This window comes from Silene latifolia, chromosome Y (genome assembly GCF_048544455.1).
Source record: "Silene latifolia isolate original U9 population chromosome Y, ASM4854445v1, whole genome shotgun sequence".
Lineage (NCBI taxonomy): Eukaryota > Viridiplantae > Streptophyta > Magnoliopsida > Caryophyllales > Caryophyllaceae > Silene > Silene latifolia.
In genome coordinates, this window is record NC_133538.1 from 135,509,369 (window position 1) to 135,536,697 (window position 27,329).

At 37.8% G+C, this 27,329-nt stretch overlaps 1 protein-coding gene and 1 pseudogene across 1 annotated transcript; one reads left to right on the plus strand and one right to left on the minus strand.

Moving 5' to 3' along the window:
- Positions 1-786: 786 nt before the first annotated feature.
- On the minus strand, positions 787-1,557 carry LOC141628996 (uncharacterized). Its single transcript, XM_074442075.1, has one exon. The coding sequence runs from the start codon at positions 1,555-1,557 to the stop codon at positions 787-789; it is 771 nt and encodes a 256-aa protein (XP_074298176.1).
- Positions 1,558-8,235: 6,678 nt separating this feature from the next.
- Positions 8,236-27,329, plus strand: part of LOC141628997 (xyloglucan glycosyltransferase 4-like) — a 157,552-nt pseudogene continuing 138,458 nt past the window's right edge.

Here is a 27,329-nt window from a genome sequence, read left to right on the forward strand (position 1 = left end):
CTATGGTTCTTCCTATTTGCTCTTTGAACATCCGGTTGACCAATCTTTGATACGTGGACCCCGCATTCTTCAGGCCGAAGGGTATAACGTTGTAGCAGTATACCCCTCTTTCAGACATGAATGCTGTCTTTTCTTGATCTGCTGGATCCATTTTGATTTGGTTGTAACCACTCCAGGCATCCAAAAATGTTAACATCTCGTGTCCAGTTGTCGCATCTACCATTGTGTCAATGTGTGGTAGTGGGAAGGGGTCTTTTAGACACGCCTTGTTGAGGTCGGTGAAGTCCACACATACTCTCCACTTTCCATTCTTCTTGGGCACTACTACCACATTTGATAGCCATTCTGGATACTTTACCTCTCTTATCTTATTCGCTGCTAGCAGGCTATCCACTTCTTGGTTGATCACTTTATTCCTTTCAGCTGCAAATTTTCTTCGTCTCTGCTGGATGGGCTTGCATCCTGGGTCTACGCTGAGCTTGTGTGTTATGATAGATGGGTCTATCCCTATCATGTCATCATGGGACCATGTGAAGTAATCCATGTTGCCTTGCAGAAACTTGATTAGATGTTGCCTGAGGTCACCTGTGTATCCTGCCCCTATTAACACAGTTTTTTCTGTGTGCAGCTTGTCCAGGTTGATCTGATCCAGCTCCTCAGCTGGGGGCTCAATGTACTCGTCTTGGACGTGCTGCTTCTGTAATTACTATGCTTGAGGGTTGACTCTGCAGTTCAATGCCTTTTTGTAACAGCCTCTAGCTTCCTCCTGGTCTCCTCATATTTTTTCTACTCCCTGGGTGTGGGGAACTTCACACATTGATGATAAGTTGAGAGGACTGCCTTAATTAGATGCAACCATGGTCTTCCGAGAATAACATTGTAGGTAGATGGTCCATCTATGACCAAGTGTCTCACCTGTTTGTTGATTCCTCCTGCATAGGTTGGAATCACGATCTCTCCCAATGAGTTAGCTGTTTCTCCAATGAACCCCACCAGCGGGATGGTCTTCTTCTGTAAGTCGTTCTCGCTGAACCCCATGTTTTCTATGGTTTTTAGCATGATTAGATTGACCGAGCTGCCAGTATCTACCAGAATCTTTCTAATCGTGCAATTGGCCATTGACAATGTTATGATAAGTGCATCATGGTGTTCCTGGCTGTCGTGTATATCTTCCTCGTCGAAGGCAACGGCAGGCAGATCGCTGTGGGAAACTCTGTAGGAGGTTTCTGGCCTGTCTCCCTTAGTTCCAGTAGCATGTCTCTTGGCCGCTGAATATGTCAGTCCGCTTAGGTCTGAGCCGCCTGTTATCACGTTTATTATCTTGGTGCATGTAGGTGGTGCTGCGGGCATTGCAGAGCCCACCTTGTCCTGCTGCTTGCCCCCACGTGATAACAGGTGGTTCAGCTCCCCCTGCTTGTACATGCGCCTGATCTCCCTGCGTAGAGTGTAGCAATCCTCCGTGGTATGTCCGATGTCACGATGGAACTCGCATTTTTTCTTTGGTTTCTTTTCGCCATGACTGTCCTTCCACAGGTGGCCTGGGCCATCTTGCCCCATTTCCCATTTCTCTGAGTGCTTTCAGGATTCCTCCGATGCCAGTTGTAAATCCGTATTCTGCCAGTATAGGGAGCTGCTGATTATCTTCTCTGTTATCGATTCTGTTGACTCTCCTGCCATATGGCATGTATCTCTCCTCCTTCTTTCTAGTGGATTGCTTTCTGTTTTATTTCTCTATGGCCGACGTGCTGGATACACTTGGTGTGCTCGGTATGCTGGCTCTAGCTAGCATGTCTTCCTCCAGTCTGATTGTAGCTGCTGCCTTTTCTTGTACTGCTTCAAAGCTATGACAAGGGTGCATAGTTAACTGCTTATATAGGTCTGACTCGTGGTGCAAGCCCCTTCTGAATGCTTCCACCGCTGTCGACACATCACACTCCTGTACTGCCACCTTTTCGTTACTGAATCTGGTGTTAAATTCTCCAATGGTCTCATTGGCACCTTGAACGATCCGGTACAAATCGCCAGCATGCTTTTGCGGCTTCCTACTACTTGTAATCTGCTGAGTGAATGCATTTACCAGGTCGGCAAATGTGGATATCGACCTGTTAGGTAGACTTACGAGCCATCGGAGTGCCGACCCTGACAATGTAGACCCGAATCCCTTACACATGCATGCCTCTTTCACGTGCCCAATGGCTGTTACTGTCATCATTTTTTTGTTTATATTGGCTTACGTGATCAAAGGGTTCCGTTGTACCGTCAAAGAGCATCATGTTCGGATTGTTGAATCCCTTTGGCATGGCGATAATTGATATTGCGTCTACAAATGATGAGTCAGCGTAGCTGTCAGGCGCTGCTTTTTCAAGTGGAGGCGGCATCCCTGGGACTCTGCTCAGCATCTCCCTCAATTCTAGATACTGCTTGTATGTCAGGCTTTCCGATTCTGAGCTACGGCCTTCTGCCCCTGCTGAGTCTGAGCCGCGACCGTCTGATGCATTATACTATCAAATGGGGTTGACGTCATGAGTGTCCCCTGATGCCGGCTTACTTGCGGACTGCCTACGAATCCTGCACTAGGTGTCTGGTTAGTTGTAACGAAATTATTAACTGGGATGTTACCTGGTACTTTTTCTGTGCGACTGGCAGGCTGCCAGTTATCTGGCGTGAGGTATCCTAGTCCCTGTGGGACTATCCTTTCTCCCGTTGATACTGCTGTCAAAGCCAATCTGGTCACCAACTCTGCTGGAATCTGCCTTGGTTCACTTCTGCTGCCTGATGCCCCCTGCATGAGTTCCACTACTAGGGCCTGGTTCTCATCCCCCGTTCCTGATGGCGCATTTGATTGCTGTCTCAGGAAGTCTATTTGCGCCTAGATCTCCCTGTTCCTCCTCGTTGCCTGAGCTTCTACTTTCTTTTGATCTTCCCGCATGCTTTCTATTACTTTTTGCAAGTTTTCCATGCCATTAAGCAAGGTTTGTGTTGGACTTGGCGGTGGGGTGAGATTTGAGCTTCCAGACCCCTTGTCTGACTTGGAATCTGCTGCTACGGCAGGAATCCTGGGAGGTAAGGTGGCTTTCATGACAGGCATGGTTCTTGATACGTGTCCGGGTACCTGAGTTTGAGCCGTTGATGTCGGATTTTGGAAGGGATTTGGTGGTATCAGCGGCTGACTGCTCCCTGACTCGGCTGTTGATGTTTGTTTGCCTCCGTCCATTCTATACTGAGTGATTTACGATGACGACCACAATACCCCACGGTGGGCGCCAAACTGTTTTGGTAATTTTCTACCGAATTAGGTTAAACTAGGTCAAAGTGGTCTTATTCGTTATATGTGAGTTGTTTCGTTTGTTTGAATGCTAAGTACGGAAGGTAAAGATGCAAATAAGTGTTAACACAAGAGATTTGGTGAAGCGGAAAATCCAATGTAGGAAACGACCGCAAGAGGGACGGTACCCTTCCAATGATTGCACTAGCTTTAATTATGAGGACAATTACAAAGAGGATGGCACGACAATCTAGCTAGCACAATGTGTAATGCATGTCTCCGTGTTGGTCTTGAATGAATCTTTCTCCTCCTTCTCCTTGACTATTTATAGGACCCAAACTCTAATAAGATTTAGGTTGCTTGTGCGGTAAGGAAGCTCGTGTTTGAGTCTCATTGGACTTCTTTCCATAATTTGCCACCGGGAATCTTGTTCTCCTTGATCTCCCTAAAATCTCCCTAAGATCTCTCTGACTCCTTTAGCTCGTGGGCTCCTCACGGACATTAGCTTGCTCGGCCCAATCTATTTATAAATCTTGGTGGACTCATTTTACCATAGGCCCAATGCGCAGAATTTAGCCCAAGCAGTATTGAATAGGGAAGAGTGGAACACTATGGGTCTTTTAATGACAACTAGAAGTGAATTATTAACAATTGACAAGACATAGAAGCATATATGAACATGTTCTTAGTTGGTTGTTTTGATCTGAATCTCTCTTGATTTTATACTTAAATAAATAGTCCTCCCTTTTTGCCACACCATGTTACTACCAATAAATAGATTATGCAACCTGTTCTATGCAGTTGTATGATGTAGAATCTGACCTATGTACTAACGTTTTCGAGTTTTGTTTAAAAGAATCTGAGTTATGCGGTAAAGTTTTTGAACTCACAGACTTAAACATAAAAAAAATAAACTCTTACAAAACTCGAAAAAATTATACATAAGCTCAGATTAATGTATAGGATTGTACAATGCTCATTATATAACTGGTTGTATAGTAGTATTTGTGTGTTACTATTTGTATTTGACTTGCCCTCTCTTCGTCTACATCTTTTTTTCATTTTATTCCTGCAAAAAATCTGCAGTTCTTCGCAATACAAATTTACACTTTCCTACCTTTTCTTTTCATTCTCCCAAAATTTTGGCATTTTTTAAATAATGGCCTTATAGTTAAGTTTCAAATACACACAACCTGTTGCACATGTACCTACAATTCTTACTTGGCACCGGATTATTCGGAAACAATCTCTTTATTTTGTGGTCGGTAAGCCCTTTTACGCAATCACAACGTGCTCCTTTTATATGCAATTTCTCTTCTTTTTTTTTTTTTTTTTTTTTAATCTGCCATTTGATGTATTCCTGGTGACAGTTTTTGTTGGAAAATATTTAGTGATTTAAGAATTATATTATTTTATAAGTTTTATTAAGCTGCTACCGAAGGAGTCTAACGGGTTGTCGTATCTTGGGAGAGGAACGCACTATTTGGTAACTAGTGCAGTGGAGGCGTTATCTCTCTTAGGAAAGCGCCTAGCGCGATTCGACCCAGGCTACATCTTTCTTCTCTTCTCTATTTTATATTATTGTTCTTTTATTTACGTCATTTATATTATTGTATATTGTTGTAATATTATTTACGGTAATATTGCTCCACTCTTTCTAACAATCTAAGAGAGATAAGGCGTTACCGTAAATAATATTATAGTGTGGTTATACGTATATAAAAACTAGACGGTTGTTAGTTAATGAACTTAGCATGCTATGTTGCATGATTATGACGATGGATCGATTAGTTTATAGTTTTACGTGATAGCTTGCTTAATAAATTTTGTCATTCATTTTCGTATTAGAAGGCGGTTGTGTTTTTTGGTATATATAGCAAGACTGATCCTGTATGCATGTTCTATGATTAAAATCTCGTTGTATAATATTAAAATGTGTCAGATGCTTAATTATATAGTCGACAAACTCGATGGTAGACACAAATGTTGTATTTTATCATTTTGTTCATCCCGTTATTCACGTACTTCTCTTGCATGTTTAGTTGCTATATCTAAAATTTCCATGAAGCTTGTATGTTTAATAAGTTTATCAAATCTGTGCTGATTTTAGGATAATCATTAACCTTGTCTTGAGTTTATGAAAGTCGTTGATCATTATCAAGCAATTTTCATTCGTTTTGTTCAAGGCATACAATTATTGTGTTAAATTTGAAAATATCAAAATGTTTGTGTCTAACTTTGCTAATTGTTCGATTGATTTTGCTAATAGTTTCAAATGGTTTGAATATGGAGAATATTATACTACCATTTTTTTGTTTTATATTCTTGTTGATGAATATGGACTTGGTAAATGTGGGGGTTGTTTTCGATCTACAATTTTGTATGATCTTTGATTTTAGTGGTTAGCGAATTAATTTGGGCGCAAAAATTAAATTTTTTTTTTTTTTTTTTTTTTTTGGGTGATGAGAATTAGGTTATGAGTTATTTGCGTTTGTGCAAATAGATCATTTACTTTATATAGTTGTTGACCATATTTATTTGTCTCCAAGATATTATGGTGGGAGTACTTTTACCTATGAATTTGTTTTGTTCCCGTTTAATTTGTGCCATAAATAAAAGCTAAGTATGTTGCTATATTTGTTTACTACAATACTACTCCATATGATGTTTGGTTAATGTTGAAAGTCATTGTGTTTTATACTTGACTAGCTATGATTTATAAGGTGATAATGGTGGTAAACTATACATGTACCATATGTATGCTTTGGGTGACTTGCTAATGCTTTTATCATTGTCTATTATCAATGAATATTTTGTAAATGCTAAAAGAGTAATGTTTGTTTGAATATTAATCTTATCGCCATGTTTAATTAGCTTTGATATGTGATGTATTGAGAACATCTAGAGTTTTTGCTTGGTGTGTGATTTTTTGACCACTATTAAATTGGTGACGTATATTCATGAGATTATATCACATGTACTAGTTTTAATATGGTGAAAGTGTAGAATTTGGGACATATATTATTTATTGGATGCTTATAATATATTTCACTAATTGTGTTTTCCTTCTTTACATGAAGGGTATGTTAAAGCGAGATGGTTATTTATTTTTGAGACCAAAGGCAACCATGGTTATATATTATATTTATCTTTATATGGCGGAGGACTCTTATCATGGCTATTTATTTTTATGGAGATGCGGTATCATGGAAATTTTCGTTGTGGATGATTATTATTATATTGGATACCACAAGCATGGAAGCGAAATGATTTTAAAGTTATCGAGATATATTTTATATATTTTGTCCGAGCCGCCTATGCCTCATATTCCGTTATTATTTGATCAAAGGGTTTTAGCTAAAAGCTAAAAACACGTGATGAGAAAGTGAGAAAATGAGATATTTGAGACGTGGTCTTTGAGACACGTGTTTTTCCATCATGATGGTGATCTTATTTGAATATTCAGAAAGTGATATCACGGATCCATTTATGAGAAAGCTGGCCAGCAAGTACGTACTTGAATTATGAGAATTTAATCGTCGAGGGGAATGAGACTTATTGCCCATATGATAGCCATCGCAGTGGAAACCCGTCTTCAAAGATTGGAGATCCCATGAAAGAAGTTCAACGGGTAATAACGAAGCTGTGGGTAGGCTAATTAAGGAGAGCACCATTTATTTGTTTGGCGGACATTTTATTTTGATCCGCGTCTCATTCCTATGGCGAAGTGTGATATTTGTGTTTTATGAGGTGCTCTCAATGTTTTTGGTTGTGACAGTTTGAGGTTGAGCATTGACTCTTAATGAATCCGAAGGCATAAGTTTTTGCGGGGTGGATGTCACACCTACCCTTGGAGGATTCACCTAGTGAGTGTTCGTAGTGTGGTCGCTACTATGGGACGTGGGCAACTCCCTAGAGACACTCATGATACAAGATACCTGCGCATGACCATTAACGCGCACCACTGATAGAACCTGATCGATTGCCCATACTGTGTGTGTGGTGAGTCCAAGCTTGATCTAAGGGACCTAGTTCAAAGTATTTATACTACTATGGTTCTTTCGAGTGCAAGCTCACTTACACTAAGTGTTGGTTCAAACCCGAAAGGTACCTACACCTATTACGCGGTATTATATGCTCACTATTATTATTTTAATATAAAAAAAAATTATTTATTTTTGGTTATTAAATCTTTTTTATTTATTTTTTTTAAAAAAAAAATTCAATTCTTAAATCATGTGGGGAATTGTTGGAAAATATTTAGTGATTTAAGAATTATATTATTTTATAAGTTTTATTATTTGACCAAGTAATTCATATTTAATTTAATAACTATTTTACCCCATATCTTGGTCAGTTATGAGGAGATTTTATTCTTGGTCAATGTAATTTAAATGGGTGATTTATGGCTATTAAATTTGGTGAATAAATTGTGTGATTAATAGTCATTATTTTGCTAGCATAGCAACGGTATTCAGTATTTTGCTTGGTATATAATGCTAGATGGTGGAGCTTGGATGGGTATGTTTTTGAGCTACAATCATACCATGTCACCTAAATTTATTTCGTGTGTATGTGTAGTTTGTGCATGGGGATTTTACGAGAGAAAACATGTTTTCTATTGTCATTATATTGTCTACTTATTATAAATTATTTTTGTTACAAATAATTATATTATCTTTAAATTACTATTGAGCATTGGGCGATCGTCGGTTCGGGGGCTCCTCTTGCTGCTACCGAAGGAGTCTAACGGGTTGTCGTATCTTGGGAGAGGAACGCACTATTTGGTAACTAGTGCAGTGGAGGCGTTATCTCTCTTAGGAAAGCGCCTAGCGCGATTCGACCCAGGCTACATCTTTCTTCTCTTCTCTATTTTATATTATTGTTCTTTTATTTACGTCATTTATATTATTGTATATTGTTGTAATATTATTTACGGTAATATTGCTCCACTCTTTCTAACAGTTTTGATGTCAGCAACTACAGTAACAGTGAAAGTAGATAAGCCAGGAGCAGGATTCAACTTTGAATTAAACGACCCGAAAGCTGGAGGGAAAATGAAATCATCAACAGTAAGCAAAAAGCAATTCACTCTGTTTTTGCGCCTCAAATTACAAAGAATCCTTAATGCCCTAAAATGGCTGACAATGGCTTCCAAGTTGAAACTGGGGTCGATCAAGAAACACGTAACAACATCTCGAATGAGTGAAGAAGAGGGTAGAAGCAGAGGAAAACTTTACAGATTTATCAGGGCTTGTTTACTAATCTCAATAATGGGATTAATAATAGAATTAATTGCTCATTTTAATAAGTGGGATTTAAACCCAATTAATTATTATCCATGGGAAGTTAGTAATCTATGGCAATGGTGTTATATGGGTTGGATGTCATTAAGGGCTGATTATGCAGCTCCATTGTTGACCATGCTTTCAAAGTTTTGCATTGTTCTGTTTCTTATACAATCTTTAGATAGAGTTTGTTAGAACACACTTGGTTGATGATTTCAAGTTTCATTATCATTTAATTGTTTGATTCTTAGTTAAATTGTTTAGCAAATTGAAGCATCCAATGATTGTTCAAAGAAGCTCAAAGATGATATGAAAGACAAGTCAAGAAAGCCCATTGCCTAGAATGAATGTTGTAAACGTGGTAGTTAAACATATCCTCTTTTAAGCATAAGTGATTGCAAAACCATGCAACAGTTCTTGTGACTGTTGCACCACCGTTTCTGGTACTAACATATGGAGAATTTTTTGAAAATTCAGAAGTATTCAAAACCTTTCAAAAGCTTTACTGTTTTCAAAAAGCATATCATTTTTCAAATCTAAAGAACAAAAAGAACAAAAAGAATATGCTTGCAAGTTGAATTAAAAATACCAATCTTATTAATGCAAGTGGTTTTACATGCTAAAAATGAGTTTTTTGCTTTTTCTATTTTGAGCGAAAATGTGAGTTCCCATAAAATTTATGGGAAACACTCATTGCCTTGGAAAAACGCAACTGCCTTGAGCCTTACAAGCCCGATTATTCTTCTATATTTTTAAATGAGAATACATCTTACAAACCTATGGATATTACAGTGACGAAGTATTAAGATCCTTCTGTTACACACTTCTTTCTCTATAAATAGCCCTCTCATTTATCATTTATTGCCAAGACTTTGAAGATCATTCATTGTAAAACACTTTGTAAATGTTTTCAGCATTTAAAGCTTTGTTCTTCAATCATTTGCAAAACCGTTTTTCTGTTTTCAAAAGTCTTCGATTATTTTTCAAAGCTACAAAATCTCCAAGTATCAGTTCGCTTCACTGTTGCATAAAGAATATGTTCAATGATTCTCGTGTTTAGATCTTAATTGTAATATCCATGTTCTTAAGTGAACCACTGAGATTCTGACTCTGTAAACCGTTGAGATAGAACTTAAGTCTTGAAGCGGAGTAGCTTTGAGCAAGGGAAAGTCTTGAAGCAGAGTAGCTTTGAGCAAGGGAAAGTCTTGAAGCAATTGCAACCGGAGTAGGTTAGCGAGTTATTTTCATGGTAATGGTTTAGTTAAGTTTGAGTAAATTTCTAAACAAGCAATAAAATAGCGGTTGGACGTACGCTCCGGAATAGGAGCTGAACAAATTTTTTACACATCGTCTTGTTTGTGTATTTACTTTTACGTTCTCTTATCATTCTACGTTTATTCATCAATCTCGCTGCCAGTGCTGTGCAATAGTCACTCATACTGTTGCATAGACCTGTTGTACCTCTTGTGAATTTACAATCCATTAAGTTTCTCAAGTTTGTACTTAATATCTCTTACTTGTGTTAGTCTATAACCAAGTAAAGGAGAAAATTTTTTAAAAGGTACACCTAATTCACCCCCTCCCCTCTTAGGTGTTTATCGTTCTTAACTCTTCAGATTGATTCTTTGTGTTGGGGGTTTTTGCATCACATTCAATAAGTTTAAGCCTCAGGTTAATGATGAAGCTTCTAATGTTGAGGATCCCACTACTTTCACTACTACAATTGAGCACTTGGGCCACGGCTAAATTCGTGGCGCAAGTACTAAATTTTCGTGGTTAAAGTACTTTGCCACGGGAATATCTTTCGTGGCGCAAGTGGCCGTGGCTAAGAGATAGCCACGGGAAAAACAAGAACGTAGCTAGAATTAATTTTTAGCCACAGATTTCCTCGTGGCTAATAACTCCCGTGGCAAAAAAGTTATTCCCGTGGCCAAAAATAATTCCCGTGGCCAAAAAAAATATAAAAAATAAATAAATAAAAAATAAATATTATTTTTTATTAATAATTAAAATGTTTTCACATATGGAATCGTGTCAGGCTTTGCTACTTGCTTTGCTAGTTGACTCGATTCATTCGATCGTTACCTTAATTACCAGTCATGCACTTGTACGAATCGGAGAACCTTCCCAGGAGGTCACCCATCCCAATACTACTATCGCCTGAACACGCTTAATTGTGGAGTTCTTATGATGAGCTACCGAAATTGAAACTTAACTTTGTTGATATAGTTAGCACTTTGAATCCTTTTAAAATGATTTTTTTTCTTTTAAAACTACATTTACTATTATTTAATTAAAAAAATATAACATGACTTACATATTTTTGCCGAAAAAATATTATTTTTGCCAAATTACTGGAGTTTTCGATGTCAACCTTCCGAATAATGATTCTGAGGTCATTTTTTGCCCGAGTCAGCAAAACAGTTTTCTCCAAACTAAATTTAATTGTGTTTTCCTAATAATTTTTTAATTTTTTTTAAGTTGTTCGACATTCTTATTTTAATTTCTCTTTTACTCATCTTTTCATATATTTTTCTACGCAAATTCTATTATATATATATATATATATATATATATATATATATATATATATATATATATATATATATATATATATATATATATATATATATATATATATATATATATGACCGTCGTACATGCAACGTGAAAAATTTAATCACTTTTTGCTAAATAGTGAGCACATTCAGGTATTAATGACCACTTTTTATTACTAAAAAATGACCAGTTCACTATTAACAAAAAAATGGTCACTTTTTGCCAAAAAACACAGAAAAGATGGTCATACACTGGAATTTTTGTTTTCTTTAAATTGATTTCTTTTCTTTATTTTTGATCGTTTCTTTCATCAAAATTTCACATTATTTACATATGTGAATTTTTTATTATAATCTCTATTTTATTTTCCCTTGTGATGCGCTCATTTTCTATAAAAAAAGATTTTCTATATTGATTTATTTTATTGATTATTTTTTCAATATATTTTTTTTCTTTTCTTTAATGATTTGTTGGAGATCATTTTTAACTTTCATTTTTTAGCATACTTTTTTATTTAATCATTTTTTAAATCTAATCGTCTTTTCTTTTTTACTCCTTAAAAAACTCTTTAAAATTTATTTTTTACTAAGTTAAATTTTATCTCACTTCAAGTTTTTCTATAAATATTTTACAAACAAAGTTATAAATCAATTTCGGAATAAAAAGTTTGAAAATATATTAGTTTTAGACTTCTTAATGATAGGTGATAATAAGTTACTTATTTAATTTGATATATTATGTCTTTAAATGTGATGTAGTAGGTGGACCTACACTCCTTGTCTCAACTCTAGCTGGGTTTGGCGACAAATTTGTAAAGTAAAAGACAAGCTGAAGAGGGGATTAAACATTCAGCAGTGGATTCAGACTTCTTTTTCTACCTAGCAAACTTATGACAGTCTGTCTGGTACTGGTGAACCTGTTAACTGGGGGCCTTTTGTTTGGAATTGGTTGTGCTTACCCAAAGTAAATTTTATCACTTGGTTGTTTGCTAGGGATAGACTTCTTACTAAGCACAAGCTTCTCAAGTTTGGGGTCCTATCTGATGGTTTATGTTGGATTTGTGCTAATGCTCAGGAAACTCAAGGCCATCTCTTCTTTGACTGTCATTTTAGTATAGAATGCTTGCAGTTAGTTCGGCAATGGCTAGGGATCTCTTGGCACTTTCATCTGGATAATATCATGACTTGGAGGTGCAAAAGTCTGCTGCAGAAACAAGTCATTATGGCTAGCATTGCTGGATTGATTTATGTGCTTTGGGCTTGCAGAAATTCAGCCAAACACAATGGCAGCATCATCAGGCCCAAGCTGGTGCTGCAACAGGTGCAGAATATGGTTAAGTATAGATTGCAGGGTATTAAATCTGATCTCTCCATTCTTAAATGTCGAGATTGGTTGGCAAGTAGGTGTCTTTGTACCACTTAATGTTTAGAGTGGTGTAGTGAGGTTACTTGTATGGTGTGGACTATAAGCTAAGTTATATGGTCCTAGATGTATTGTGATTCATTTGAGCTTAATGAGAATTTAACATTCTACCACAAAAAAAATGTGATGTAGTCTTTTAAGAATGTTATACAATATTATGAAGTTTTAACCAAAAAAAAAAAGAAAATAAAGCAGTTTACGATAGTAACTTTCTTTACTTGTGTATGATTTTATAAAAGTTTTAAATTTCTTGCTAAACTAAATAAAAGAATACCGAATATTTATTAATTTATTCTAAATATTTTCAAGATTTTATATTTAAATTTATTTTCATGTTATGTATATTTGATTAAGTTTCATTCAGCTTTTTTTTTTTTTTTTTTTTTTTTTTTTTTTTTTTTACAAAAAATACAATTTTTACGTTTACCTTAACATGAAACATCTTTATTCAAGTCTGAAAAAATCTTCGCCACGGGTGTTTGTCACTACCTTCGTGGCTAAGCAAATATGTTGCCATGGACGAATGTAAGTCGTGGCTAAAAAAACATTTACCACAGAATGATTTGTGGCTAAATATAATTTCACCACGGGTATAACATAGTTCGTGGCAAGAATGATTATAATTAGCCACAACCGTAGCCCAAATCGTGGCGTAATTGACTTTTTATCATGGGAAAAGTTGTCCCGTGGCATAAAATTTTTCCTAGATAATGATTGAAACTTTTCCCGTGGCTTAACAAAATTTAGCCACGAATTATAAATTCCCGTGGCATAATTCGTGGCGCAAGGGTCAATTTGTTGTAGTGTTTCCTATGGTTCTTGTCCAAATACCCATGTGCAATGAAAGAGAGGTAATTTATTGTTTTGCCGATAAAATACGTATAGTGTATACATCTTATTCATTTGTCTTAACATTAATTTACCGTACTCTTTACTAAAATGAAACGTAAATAAATAATCGAGATAGGGAGAGTATTACAATGAAAATTGTGTCCGAGTAAATTGGACACCCAAAACATACTAAATTTATTTTTAAACTCAGTTTGTAGATGTAATTCCATAGTGGTGAAATACACTGACATTGTTCCTTCTATTATTTTACTCTCGCTCCATGATATTACATGTTTGAATGTTTCTTGCCATGCTTCCCGTTTTGTCATTGTCCCATGTATGCTCTTTGATATACGGACTAGTATATATACTCGTATAATTGATTATATATGACAAATATACGTGTAGCTATAAGAATCCTATATCCTTACAACAAAGTATTCCTTCTATATTTGTTTTATATGTGATATACCAGATCTTCTACATTTATTATTAGTTGGTTGCACCGCGCGCTTTGCGCACGGTCCCCCAAGATATTTTAATCGTTAACGTTTCACGTGCATATTAGCACATCTTTATTTGTTCCGCTGTCTTTACATGTTGAGTGTCGATCACAATGAAACTCTTGTCATATTGTTTGATGGTTGAATTGATTGCAAACTAAATTACAACCATTCGTAAATAATTCGTATTTAACTTTGCTGAAAGCATCAATATCCGAATATAACTACACATTTTGCTTAGATGGTTAATTGTTAGAAAATGACTTATTCCTCTTACCCTTCCCCTACGCGCCCTCTTTCTTTCCTTACCCTTACTCGTTCCTTATGCCTCCTTTTTATGCCCATTACCCGTCCCTTAGGCCTAATTCTTCTCTTCTCCTCTCCCCCTTTCCTTCCTTCTTCCTCTTCTTCTTCATCTTCCCCTCCCCCTTCCCCTTCCGTGTTCTTGTCTTACTTCCCCTTACCCTACCTTCCTTCCTTGGTTAAAAACAATTAAATTATAATCAACTCTCTTATGTTAAAAAAAACATGTAAAAATCGCCTGAAAGTTCTTGAATTTTTTTGAAATACCTTACTTTGAATCATGTAAAAGGTTAATGGATTCTACGTATTAGCATAGACATTAACAGTAGCATTTGCTTTCGTTTGCTCCTTCTCCTTCTCCTTCTCCTTTCCTTTCCCATTTCTTTCCTAGATGCCTCCGTCCCCTCCTTCCTCTTTCCCTTTTCCTTCCACCCCTTCTCGTTTACATCTCCTCATTAACATTGGACTATTACTTTTATTCTCGTTCTTTGCATCTTGCCTACTACCATGGTATAGTCATAAAGTTTCTCAATAATTTAAGCCCGATACAAGCTCAATTTAACTCATAAACACGAGAAATAAATATCGAAAAACCTTAAGAGCTGAGCTATCAAAGCTTGTGAAATACTCTTACCACATTCTTTTGTCGGATCTAGGCTCATTTGAGCCGCTCCATTTATGTTAAAGTTGTTTACAAACTGTTGAGAAGCTCAAAATCCTAGCTAAAGTTCGAGGAGAATGACGTTTCCACCGAATTGCAAAATGGCTATTTGTAAACAGGTATTAACAAGCTTATAGCGAACTACAACTGTTTAATAATAGGTTGTCAATTACAACAGTTTAATAATATCTCAAAATCCTAGCTAATGGCGTTGTTGTTTAAGATGCTCATTTCTCTTTCATAAACACATCCTGTTATTAAGAAGCATATAAAAAATTATTCTGTATTACACCGTAGGCCTCCAAGATATTTTGATCGCTGACGTTCATGTACATGTTAGTGTATCCATGTTTTGTGACACCCCCACATACCAAGGTGCCTTACCAGGACCACCCTAGCATGAGAGACCGTCACCATCTCGGTTGCCCGAGGTTAGTATATCAAAGTTACCAATCCAAAACATAATTATTAAAGTATAAATAATTAATGGTTACATGTTCCAAAATCCAAAAACCAAAGTACTGTTACTAATGTTCAACAACTAAAACTGAATGCTAAATCTCTTGACAACGGAATCTAGACTCGAGTGATGACTCCCCATGACGGCCCCATAGCTAGTGAACATCATCACCTGTCACAATCTGCTCACCATCCCCGAATGGATCACCACAGATTTTATAAAACAACAACGGGGTCAGTTACTGTATAATCAAAATAAGACAAGTACAAAAGACAAACTGCTGATCATCATCCACCTCCAACTCCCAATCATATCACGTAACTGACTACACACTAAAGTATTTAGCTGATTACCGGTTCTAGTCGTCATTCCCGGGTAAAAAAACTATATATAAATTACACAATTAAGTAGTATAATCAGGGTCGAATCCACAAGGATGGCGGTGGTGTATACTTAGTCGGTTTAAGTCCTATTTTAGTCAAAAAAGAATAATCTTGGTTGATTATAAACTAAGATGCAAACTACGATAAATGACTAAACTAAATGAAATTCTTTTCTACTCAAATGAATGAAAGCTAAGGTCTTTGGGTTCACTCGGGTAAGTCGGGGAAGAGAAGATTGTTAGCAAGAAATGGGTAATGATAAAGGCCTATGATTGATCTTAATTTCTTAGTCAATTAGAGCTAACCAACTGATACCGTCGTAGAGTACCAAAGATAAATTTATATTTCCAAACTATTACTATAGCTAGTGGCAGTCAGGGTCGAACCATAGAGAGGCGATGCAATTATTAGTTGTCTGATTTTAGTCTTAAAGTAACAAATGAGTGGGGGTTTGTTTTGAGTGATATATAGCTAAAGGCAACAAAGCTAAGACAAATAAACGAGCTAATAAAAGAAGTAAATGAAATCGAATATTAAAAGGGTACTAAGATGATCGGTTCACTATAGTTTCGGCGGCAGTATACTAGGTAGGTCTAAAACACTCACGTGAGACGGGAAAAATAAGAAGTCCTCTCGGTCCATTCTAAACAGGTAGCATCTTTCGATCTCGCTACAGGTCCCTAATATCACTAATGCTAACTTTCGTCCTGAAAAGTGATTTTAAAGTCCAAATTAACTTATCTCTCGATCTTATTAATTTAGTCGTCTTAATTAGGTAGTCTATTTCCCTCCCCTATCTTTCGATCTTTATTGGGTCAGTCAATTCCTAGGCATTCAACTAGTCACGTGCACTCGATTCGTCAAATATAACAATTAAATTAGTTAAAACGAAGTAACACTCACGGAGCCGGTCGATCGACCAGGTAGGCCGGTCGATCGACCATGGCGCGATCTAGGTCTTCCTAATTCTAATCCCGCCTACCCTACAGATCCCCTACATCCTAGCACAGGGTATTTAGCTACTCATACTAAAAATAATGACAGCAATAAAATCAACAATTAAAGCATTCGAATTCATACTTAAATTAATTAAATGAACAATTAACATAAAACGATAATTGGCTTTGGGAATTCTAACCTAACAATTCTATACTACGAACGTATTAAAGCAGCGAGTATTAAACGAAGGAACAGAAAATACCGTAGGGAGAATTGAAGAGGAAAGATCAAAACCGAATGCAAAAAGTAAACTTTATTGATGAAAAATAATCTAAACTAATGACTATCGAATTGTATGTTAAGAACTTGATGATAAAACTGAATGATCCAAACTAAAACCTAAAGCTACGTCATATAAGAATACAACGTGATTCTTATTTCCTAAAACCTAATTACCATGGGCTTCTAACTTCTCGTTCTATTTATTCACGTCAGAATTAACAGTTCGGTTGATCGACCATGCAGCTCAGTCGATCGACTGGAATGCGCTGAACAGTAGCTTCTGTAAGTCGTGCTCTGGTCGATCGACCATAGGCATCATTCGATCGACCACTATAGCTGGTAGTCCGCTTCTAAATTCTTCATAAAGTTGTCTTTCAGGCCTCGAAATGCGCACCAAGTTTGCTTCCCGAGTAAATACTTTACGTCAAATGCAATGCCTAGTACTCGGGGACGGATTCAGCTCGATATCTACTCATTTCCGCAATAATTTGCAATATTACATGAAAATACGAAAGTATACGAAAACAGGGAAAATGGTAGCTTAAACTACACAAATGAGCTCTGAAATGCATGTAAAATAGGGTGTAAAACATCATATTTAGGACACGCGTTAAACTTCCCCAAACCAAACCCTTGCTTGTCCCAAGCAAGAACTAGACTCGATCCTAAAACCTAATGGAACGAGTTCAATCTCAGAGCGAATGCAAACCGTAAAGCCTAAACCAATTTAATGCAACAACTAACAATCAATTAGTAGTGTGAACATGCAAACGAGTTATGTAGTCATTAAAAACTGCTGAACCGTCAACTGTAGAGACTTATCATTATGGACTCTCACGGGTCGCCTGAATCACTCATAAGCACAGCTGAATAATGTATAAGATAGAAAGAAGTAAATGTAATGACTCTCACCTAACTACGACCTATAAGAACATGCCTGCAATCTAATATAAAAATAATCTCTACAACCATACATATGCATTCCAACCAAACAAATGACCATGACACATGCCGAGGTAAATTTGGATATGTGAGGCTATGGGTAAGAAGAGGCAAAACAATTATGGGAATGTGGAGGCATAGGTGATCAAGCTAGTACCTAAACAAAACCATATGACAACATCCACTTCCTTACTCAAGATTTTCGATAAAACCAGTGCTAATTATCAAGCACTAAACTCACAATCTCCAATAGATGTAACTCCCCAAATGATATAAATACAGCATGGGAGTGTAAATCACCAACTCATAACAATTGTAGCATGTGATTTTCGAATTTTCTTTTTCTGCTGCAGTACTCAGTCGATCGACCACTTGGTTCAGTCGATCGACTGACCTCTTTTTTTTCGAACTCTTTTTCTTTCTTTCTATTTTCTGTTTTTTTTTTTCTTTTCTTTTTTTTCTTTTCAATTCTTTTTCCTCCTTCATTCTTTCATTCAACATCATCTCAATAAGAGCATATGCAACCAAAAATAATAAGAACATTCCCAAAGAATAATACTACTAGCTTGACAAAGGCAGGCTGAATATAGGATATAGTAAAAGGGACAAAAGGCTATTTTTGGCAGTGTAGAGCTTATGGGCAAAATGAATAAAGGATACCTCTTCCACATGTGTCAACTAACCACAAACCCGAATGCATATAGGTATTAAGCAGATTAAGTTTATATTTATGCAAATTTATGTAACATGTCTCATAAGGAGTACTACTCACAATCCTAGATAAACTGGTCATGAATGACACCAGTTATAGGCTCTAAACCTCAGAAATATAAGTAGTTTGCCAAAAATCAAAGTCAAGTCTCAAGTCCAGCAAGTAAATTAACGAAAACTCGTAGACTATGCATATTGATTCTACTAATAACATGTCAATTAAGCAAGGCTCAGGCATAAAACAGCTGAAAATGCAATGTCATCTTTGAAATACTACCGTTTCGACTCGACCTATATGCTAAAATAAACGTGAAATTTTTTTTGAATTTTTGAATTTTTTCAATTTTTTTGAAATTTCTGTATATATGGAGAAATTAAATAACAATGCAAACAGAATAATTAAACGTGAATGCAAAACATATGAATGCTACGCAAAACCCTTCCCCAAACCAAATCACACAATGTTCCCATTGTGCAAAATCATATAATGAAATAAAAGGGAAACGGGAAATTGCGTGAAAATTAACTAAATAAGACATGAAAAGGACTCGGAAACTCACAAGACTTTAAGCGCAGCAAAACGAAACCTCCCCAAACCAGCGTGAGCTATGAGGTTTCAGAGCAGCCGATACTACCAAAAAGTACCGAAAAGAAAGACAGAGAAAAGTACGCGCGTAATTCCGAGAAAACAATTTATTAAACGCAAAATTATGTGTAAAATAAAGAAACGGAAGAAAACAGAAATGAGTCGGAGAATAAAGTGGAGAAAAGACTCCCTCAACTCCGCAAATCGACCAAACACAGCAGGGGAATGATCGAAAACAGGTACAACAGCGTTGGGCGGTCGATCGACTACATCACCCAGTCGATCGACCAGAGTGAACAGGAACAGAAGCTCCTGGAATTCGCGGCTCGGTCGATCGACCATAGGAGGCGATCGATCGATGGAAAACCTCTTTGTAAGTTCTGATTTTCTTCGAATTAGCTCAATAAATTGAGCCAACATGGTCTATAAACCTGCAAATACACATAATAACGCGCCCAAAATTGCGCAAAACCCAAAGTAACAGTCTAAAGTATTTAAAATCCTAAGCAAACTTATTAAAATGCGAAGTCTCGCGCACACAAAAACAATAAAAAGAGTCTAACGAAAGCAATAAAATGTTTTGTAAAGTCTTAATCAACTAATAGTTGATCAAGAATGGCCACGGAATGGCCCATTTGCTCGGCTCCTGGCTACAAGAAGTAGCCTCTACAGTGCTCATCTCCTCAGCTGCACTCCTATCAACTTCAACATCCGCAGAACTCAACGAATCAACAGCTTCAGCATCTCCCCAATCAATAACTTCATCTGACTCGTCAAAATCCAAATCGGACTCCATCACTTTGACTGGCTCCTCAACAGTGCCATAGCTAAGACATCCTAAGCCGCCTCTTTGAACGATTGGCTCCTTCACAGCTGGAGCAACATGCGGCTCTTCCTTCCCCAAACCAGCTCTGCAACATCCAAAACAGAAAAATCTTCCTCCAATTTGCTCCCAATCTGGGGCGGAGGTGTTACAACAGGAAAAGGCATAGGGGCAGACATATCAAAAAGCACAAAATAGGATTTCTTTTCAGAAACCACATTACAAGTTATTGGCCACATGGGGTCTTTCTTCTTAGCTGTCTGGGCAAAGACAATGGAATGTTTCCCTACCTTAAAGGTCAATGTCCCTGAGCCAACATCTATAACTGCACCAGCAGTGTGCAGAAATGGTCTACCCAAAATGATAGGAATGTGAGCATCCTCGGGCATATCTAACACAACGAAGTCAACTGGGAAAAAGAACTTTCCTATTTGCACAGGAATGTCCTCTAAGACTCCTATAGGCTGGACCGTAGAACGATCAGCCATCTGTACAATCATGTTAGTAACTGCAAACCTAGTCAATTTCAACTTCCTAGCAAAACTCAAAGGCATGACACTAATACTGGCTCATAGGTCACATAATGTCTTCTCAATAGAAAAGGTGCCAATATTACATGGGACTGAAAAACTACCTTGGTCTTCTAGCTTATGGGGTGCAGTATAAGTTAAATAAGAACATGACTCCTCAGTTAGTGCGACAGATAACACAGTACCAAGTGACTTCTTTTTAGACAAAAGTTGCTTCATAAATTTCATGTAAGCAGGCACTTGATTAACTAATTCAAGAAAAGGAACTTGTACATTTAAGCTACGAATAACATTTTCAAATTTGTTAAATGATACATGTTCCTTTGTCGGCACCAATCTCTCTGGATAAAATGTAAGTAAGAAGCAACTTAGCCCTCTCCTCTAAGTCTCTCATACCGGCATCAGTGGATTTAGGCTGAAAATCCACTACCTTGTCTTTGTTATAGCTCGAACATTCTTCAGACCGTCTAAAAAATGAACCATTAATCGTCATCGGGTCATACTTTGGAAACGGGACTGACCCATCAGCATTTGGGTCTTGCCTCAATATTTTCGGAGTAGTCGTACCCCGGAATAAGTGGTCCCTCAAGTTATCTGGCATTGGAGGACGAAAAGGTTCATGATCAGCAGCGCTGTCAGTCGACCGACCATGTAGGTCAGTCGATCGACTGACTTCTACAGAACCAGAAGCTGTACTGTTGCGTATTTAAGTCGATCGACCAGGTATGTCAGTCGATCGACTGACATACCTGCTGATCGTCTTTTTCTTGCCACTGTTCGTTACTGCCTGCTTCTTACTTGGTTCCGCCTCATCTTTTCCAGTTGCTTCCTCGACCATAGCGTGCCCATCAAGGGTAGACCCACTCCTCAAAGTAATTGCATTAAGGGTCTCTTTTTGATCCGGCTGCGACGGTAAATGCCCCAGAGCTCGAGTTGCACTCTTGCTAGCCAATTGAGCAATTTGGCTCTCCAACATTTTCATCCCGGCCTCTCTAGCTTGAGACTCTTTCAGCAACAAATTTTTCAACTCGACAAAATCGGAGCCTTGGGACTGCTGCTGCTGCTGAGGGACATACGGAGGATTTTGGTATGGCTGCTGCTGCTTATGAGGGGGCACATAGCTTTGCTGCTGCTGCTGCTGTGGACCCGGATTAAGGACATTCTGGTTAGTCCACCTCAAATTGGGGTGGACATTAGAGGGATCGGGATAAGCACTAGTTTGCCTATAATGTTGAAAGGCAGCACATACTTCAGTCGAACTAGGACAAAAATCCGAAACGTGTCCCTCAGCTCCACATCTCTTGTATATAAAGGGACCGTCTAAAACTGCATTAACTTTATAAATCCCTCCTTTTTGGGATCCCCCAAAATCTATCTTGTCAAACCTTGCAGTAAGGGCCTCTATTGCAGCTACTGCAGGTGATTCAGCTGACCTCCTCTGATTTCCTCTAGAATTCCCATGCTCAGCTTTATGGGTGGCAATGTCATCAATGATTTTCCACCCCTTCGTCTCACCACTATTTTCTTGAAATCTCCCATTAGCTGCAGCATCTAGGATGGCTCTTTGATCATCATAAAGACCATTGTAGAATTGGTTGCACAAAAACCATTTCTCAAACCCATGGTGCGGAATGGTTCGCACTAGTCTCTTGAAACGGACCCATACCTCATGAAAATCTTCATCAGGACCCTCTTTAAAACTCGTGATCTGAGCTCTAATTGCATTGGTCTTCGAGGCAGAGAAATATTTCTTGTAAAATGTTAGGGCCAGAGAATTCCAGTCCGTTATCCCATTAGCAGCTCGATCCAAATCTCGGTACCATTCCCTTGCAGCATCACGAAGCGAGAATATGAACATAGTCTCCTTCACCTGGTCCTGGGTCACACCTGCTGGTGGGGGTATGGAACAACAGTAATCAATGAATGTCTCCATATGTTTGGCTGCATCTTCATTTGCAGCTCTCCCGAATTGGTTTCTCTCAACCAAGTTAATATAAGACGGTTTCGGTTCGAATTTCCTATATGTCCCAGCTAGCAATGCGAATCCCTTGTAGAGATTCTCAGCTTTCGGCTTGGAGTGACTGGCTATACTAGCTTCTTCAGCCATATCTGGAGATGTGACGGTCTCAGCTGATGAAGTAGAAATAGGAGATAAAGGTGGATCCTCCTCAAATAGCTCATTCTCGTAGTAACTGGACAGAGTACTCAACTCTTCCTCTGTCGGCAATACTCTAGATGATCGTCTCAACTCACGCAAAGTCTTCTCAATCTCAGGATTGAACGGTAGTAATTCACCACCATGTGACCTGCGCATAAGAAGAAACTACGAGTAGAATATAAGAAGAGTTTAAGGAACAGATGTCCCTTAAACTAAGATAAAGACCAAAAAAATAAACAATTGCCTCCCCGGCAACGGCGCCAAAATTTGATACCGTCGTAGAGTACCAAAGATAAATTTATATTTCCAAACTACTACTATAGCTAGTGGCAGTCAGGGCCGAACCACAGAGAGGCGATGCAATTATTAGTTGTCTGATTTTAGTCATAAAGTAACAAATGAGTGGGGGTTTGTTTTGAGTGATCTATAGCTAAAGGCAACAAAGCTAAGACAAATAAACGAGCTAATAAAAGAAGTAAATGAAATCGAATATTAAAAGGGTACTAAGATGATCGGTTCACTATAGTTTCGGCGGCAGTACACTAGGTAGGTCTAAAACACTCACGTGAGACGGGAAAAATAAGAAGTCCTCTCGGTCCATTCTTAACAGGTAGCATCTTTCGATCTCGCTACAGGTCCCTAATATCACTAATGCTAACTTTCGTCCTGAAAAGTGATTTTAAAGTCCAAATTAACTTATCTTTCGATCTTATTAATTTAGTCGTCTTAATTAGGTAGTCTATTTCCCTCCCCTATCTTTCGATCTTTATTGGGTCGGTCAATTCCTAGGCATTCAACTAGTCGCGTGCACTCGATTCGTCAAATATAGCAATTAAATTAGTTAAAACGAAGTAACACTCACGGAGCTGGTCGATCGACCAGGTAGGCCGTGGCGATCGACCATGGCGCGATCTAGGTCTTCCTAATTCTAATGCCGCCTACCCTACAGATCCTCTACATCCTAGCACAGGGTATTTAGCTACTCATACTAGAAATAATGACAGCAATAAAATCAACAATTAAAGCATTCGAATTCATACTTAAATTAATTAAATGAACAATTAACATAAAACGATAATTGGCTTTGGGAATTCTAACCTAACAATTCTATACTACGAACGAATTAAAGCAGCGAGTATTAAACGAAGGAACAGAAAATACCGTAGGGAGAATTGAAGAGGAAAGATCAAAACCGAATGCAAAAAGTAAACTTTATTGACGGAAAATAATCTAAACTAATGACTATCGAATTGTATGTTAAGAACTTGATGATAAAACTGGATGATCCAAACTAAAACCTAAAGCTACGTTATATAAGAATACAACGTGATTCTTATTTCCTAATTACCATGGGCTTCTAACTTCTCGTTCTATTTATTCACGTCAGAGTTAACGGTTCGGTCGATCGACCATGCAGCTCAGTCGATCGACTGGAATACGCTGAATAGTAGTTTCTGTAAGTCGTGCTCTGGTCGATCGACCATAGGCATCAGTCGATCGACCACTATAGCTGGTAGTCCGCTTCTAAATTCTTCATAAAGTTGTCTTTCAGACCTCGAAATGCGCACAAAGTTCTCTTCCTGAGTAAATAATTCACGTCAAATGCAACGCCTAGTACTCGGGGACGGATTCGGCTCGATATCTACTCATTTCCGCAATCATCTGCAATATTACATGAAAATACGAAAGTAGACGAAAACAGGGAAAATGGTAGCTTAAACTACACAAATGAGCTCTGAAATGCGTGTAAAATAGGGTGTAAAACATCATATTTAGGACACGCATCACCAATAAGCATTTACTTAGTAAGAAAAACTCGTCTCGACCATGCCCTATAGGCCTTCCATTGGTTTTCGACCTAGGATAGACTAATCATGATAATGAAAGACTCAAACTTTCATTTAAGCAATCCATCAAACATTTCATAGGCATGGGAGTAGTGTTTACAAACAAGCTTTCACTTAGTTGAGACAAACTCATCGCAAACATGCATAAAGACTATCTAATAGCATAGGCACCAAGATGGATCAAATATGTCTAAGAAAGGCTCTAACTTTCATTTAAGCATCTCATTAAACACTTCTAAAACCATCCAATAGCATAATGCACCAAGATAAGTTAAACATGCTAATGAAAGACTCAAACTTTCGTTCAAACATTTCATCGAGCACTTCATATGCACAAGAGTAAGACTAATTAATTACCTAATTCAAAAGGTTAACAACCCAAATTCATCCCCTTTAATCACCCAAGTTCCCCCTAGACCCTAGATAAGACTACTCACACATGTTCATGGGTGAGATTTCAACAATAAGAGGAAACAATATGCAAACAATGACAAACAACATGGTGACTTGAACTAATTAAGATGAGATATGTAAACAAATGAAAATAAGATGTAAATAAGGGAGAAATTGTACCAACAAAGAGGAAAGGAACAAACTTGGATGATAAAAGAAGATGAATTTCTTTTAATCTTCAAATTACAGCCCAAAGATTAAATGTAAACTATTGAGAAATAAAGAACTTGCATAAACTAAAGAAGAATTAAACTAATATTTAGAGAAAGATTACAACTTTTATTGAATAAATATTGAGAGAGGAAATATTAGGGTTCTACAAAATGTTGAGAGAGAATAATCTAAGCTAACTAATTGATAGTCTAATTCTATTCTCTAGTGTAGTGCCTAATGTAATATCTATGAATATGAGAGGAGAGCTTTATATAGCCCCTCTAATTACAAGTTTAATTAGACTAACTAATGATAATGATAATCTAGTAATAATACTAACTCTAATAAAAATACTAATAATAATAATAATAATAATAATAATAATAATAATAATAATAATAATAATAATAATAATAATAATAATAATAATAATAATAATAATAATAATAATAATAATAATAATAATAATAATAATAATAATAATAATAATAATCCTCATCCTAATAGCAAACCAATCAACAAACAAGAGCATCGACATACAACACATCGAAAAGGGCAAATACGCAGCAGGGGACCTCTGCCGGTCAACCGGCGGCCAGGCTAGGCACCGGTAGCGAACAATTGAATTAAAGGCAAGGAATTGATGTGGGTGTAGTGGGAGCCGGTGAGGCGGCAGCCGGTATGCCGGCATAGATAACAAAATTGATGCGAGATTAGGAATGCGGTGTTATGTGCCGGTTAGTCGTGTAACACCCCCATACACCAGGATGCCTTACCCAGGATCATCCCAGCATATGAACGTGTTACCATCTCGGTTACCCGAGGTAGTAGATCAAATAGACAATAAAAGAACATTATTAATACATTACTGTACTCTTTACAACTCGATTCAAAACTAACTACATATGATTATAGAGACTACTATAACTCGTGACGCTGCACTTCTAAACCGATAGCATGATGACTCGATCCCTCCAAGCCCAGCAGCTACAAATTAACAGTACCTGCTCAGCCAGCTGCTCACCATCCCCGAATGGATCACATCAGATACCACAAACAACAACACGGGGTTAGTACTATCAAATTAATAAAAGATAAACAAACAATGTAATCAGCTAATCATCCTCCACAGTACCCGACTACACACCGAAGTGTGTAGCCCTGCCAGATTACCCATCGCAACTAGTAATCCACTCCGCCAGTGGGGGGCCGCAGCCCATCCCCACCAAGTCCAGCTCCTCAACGAGCGACTAACAATCCATATCCCTTAATGTGCACATCCCCTCCCGTGACGGGTTCCACGGAGGGCGAACTAGGGTGTGAAGCCAATCCCGCAAGTGACTCCACCATAATCACACACACTACAGCATCACAACTGTCATAACCCATAACCATAACATCACAACCACACCGACACCGTTACCACAACACCCATCCTCCGATGATCAGCAGATAACAACAATTATGAAACATATGCAATCTTAATCAATTAATAATACTGAGTAGGCGAAACCCTACCACGTCGCAAATCATGAAAGACATCCACACACAGCCAAGCAAGACTCCAATATGCACCCTACAACGATAGCCATCCCCTATTATACAACTATCCTCAATAACCTACTAGAAGACACAAGGCAGAGACTTACCTAATGATGCGAATCAACGATGACACGGACGACGACCATGCACGCAACCTTCCTAAGCGAATACCGTCTTTCCCATGGTGGATATGTAGGCTATATATATATATATATATATATATATATATATATATATAAGAGTGTATGGAGGTAGGGGTGATAGGAGAGAGTGGCCGGCTAGGGTTAGAGAAAGAGGAACTGTCGAGAAAATGAGAAATGAAATTAATCTCGCGAACTTGCGTTTTATATTAACACGTCAATAGCAGCCATACTCGGTCGAGTACTGGAGTACTCGGCCGAGTAGGCTCTACTCGGTCGAGTATAGACGATACTCGGCCGAGTAGCCTCTGCTAGGTCGAGTAATCAATCCTATAAGGTTCATATTCCAATCTTAGTCCCTCACTCATTCCTCCCTAAGGTCTTTCTTGGTCAACAGGGTCGGTCAACAGAGTCCTTAAATATCCTGGGTATTACAAGTCGGCTACCGGTGGCTATGCCGGCAGCGATCACTTCACAAAAGGAGGGGATATGGTGGGTGTGCCTGCCAGTTGGGGGAGTCGGCTATCGGGGTACCGGCAATGAGCACG

Coding starts and splice junctions, on each gene's coding strand:
- LOC141628996 (XM_074442075.1), bottom strand. CDS start 1,557: ATGGGGCAAGATGGCCCAGGCCACCTGTGGAAGGACAGTCATGGCGAA.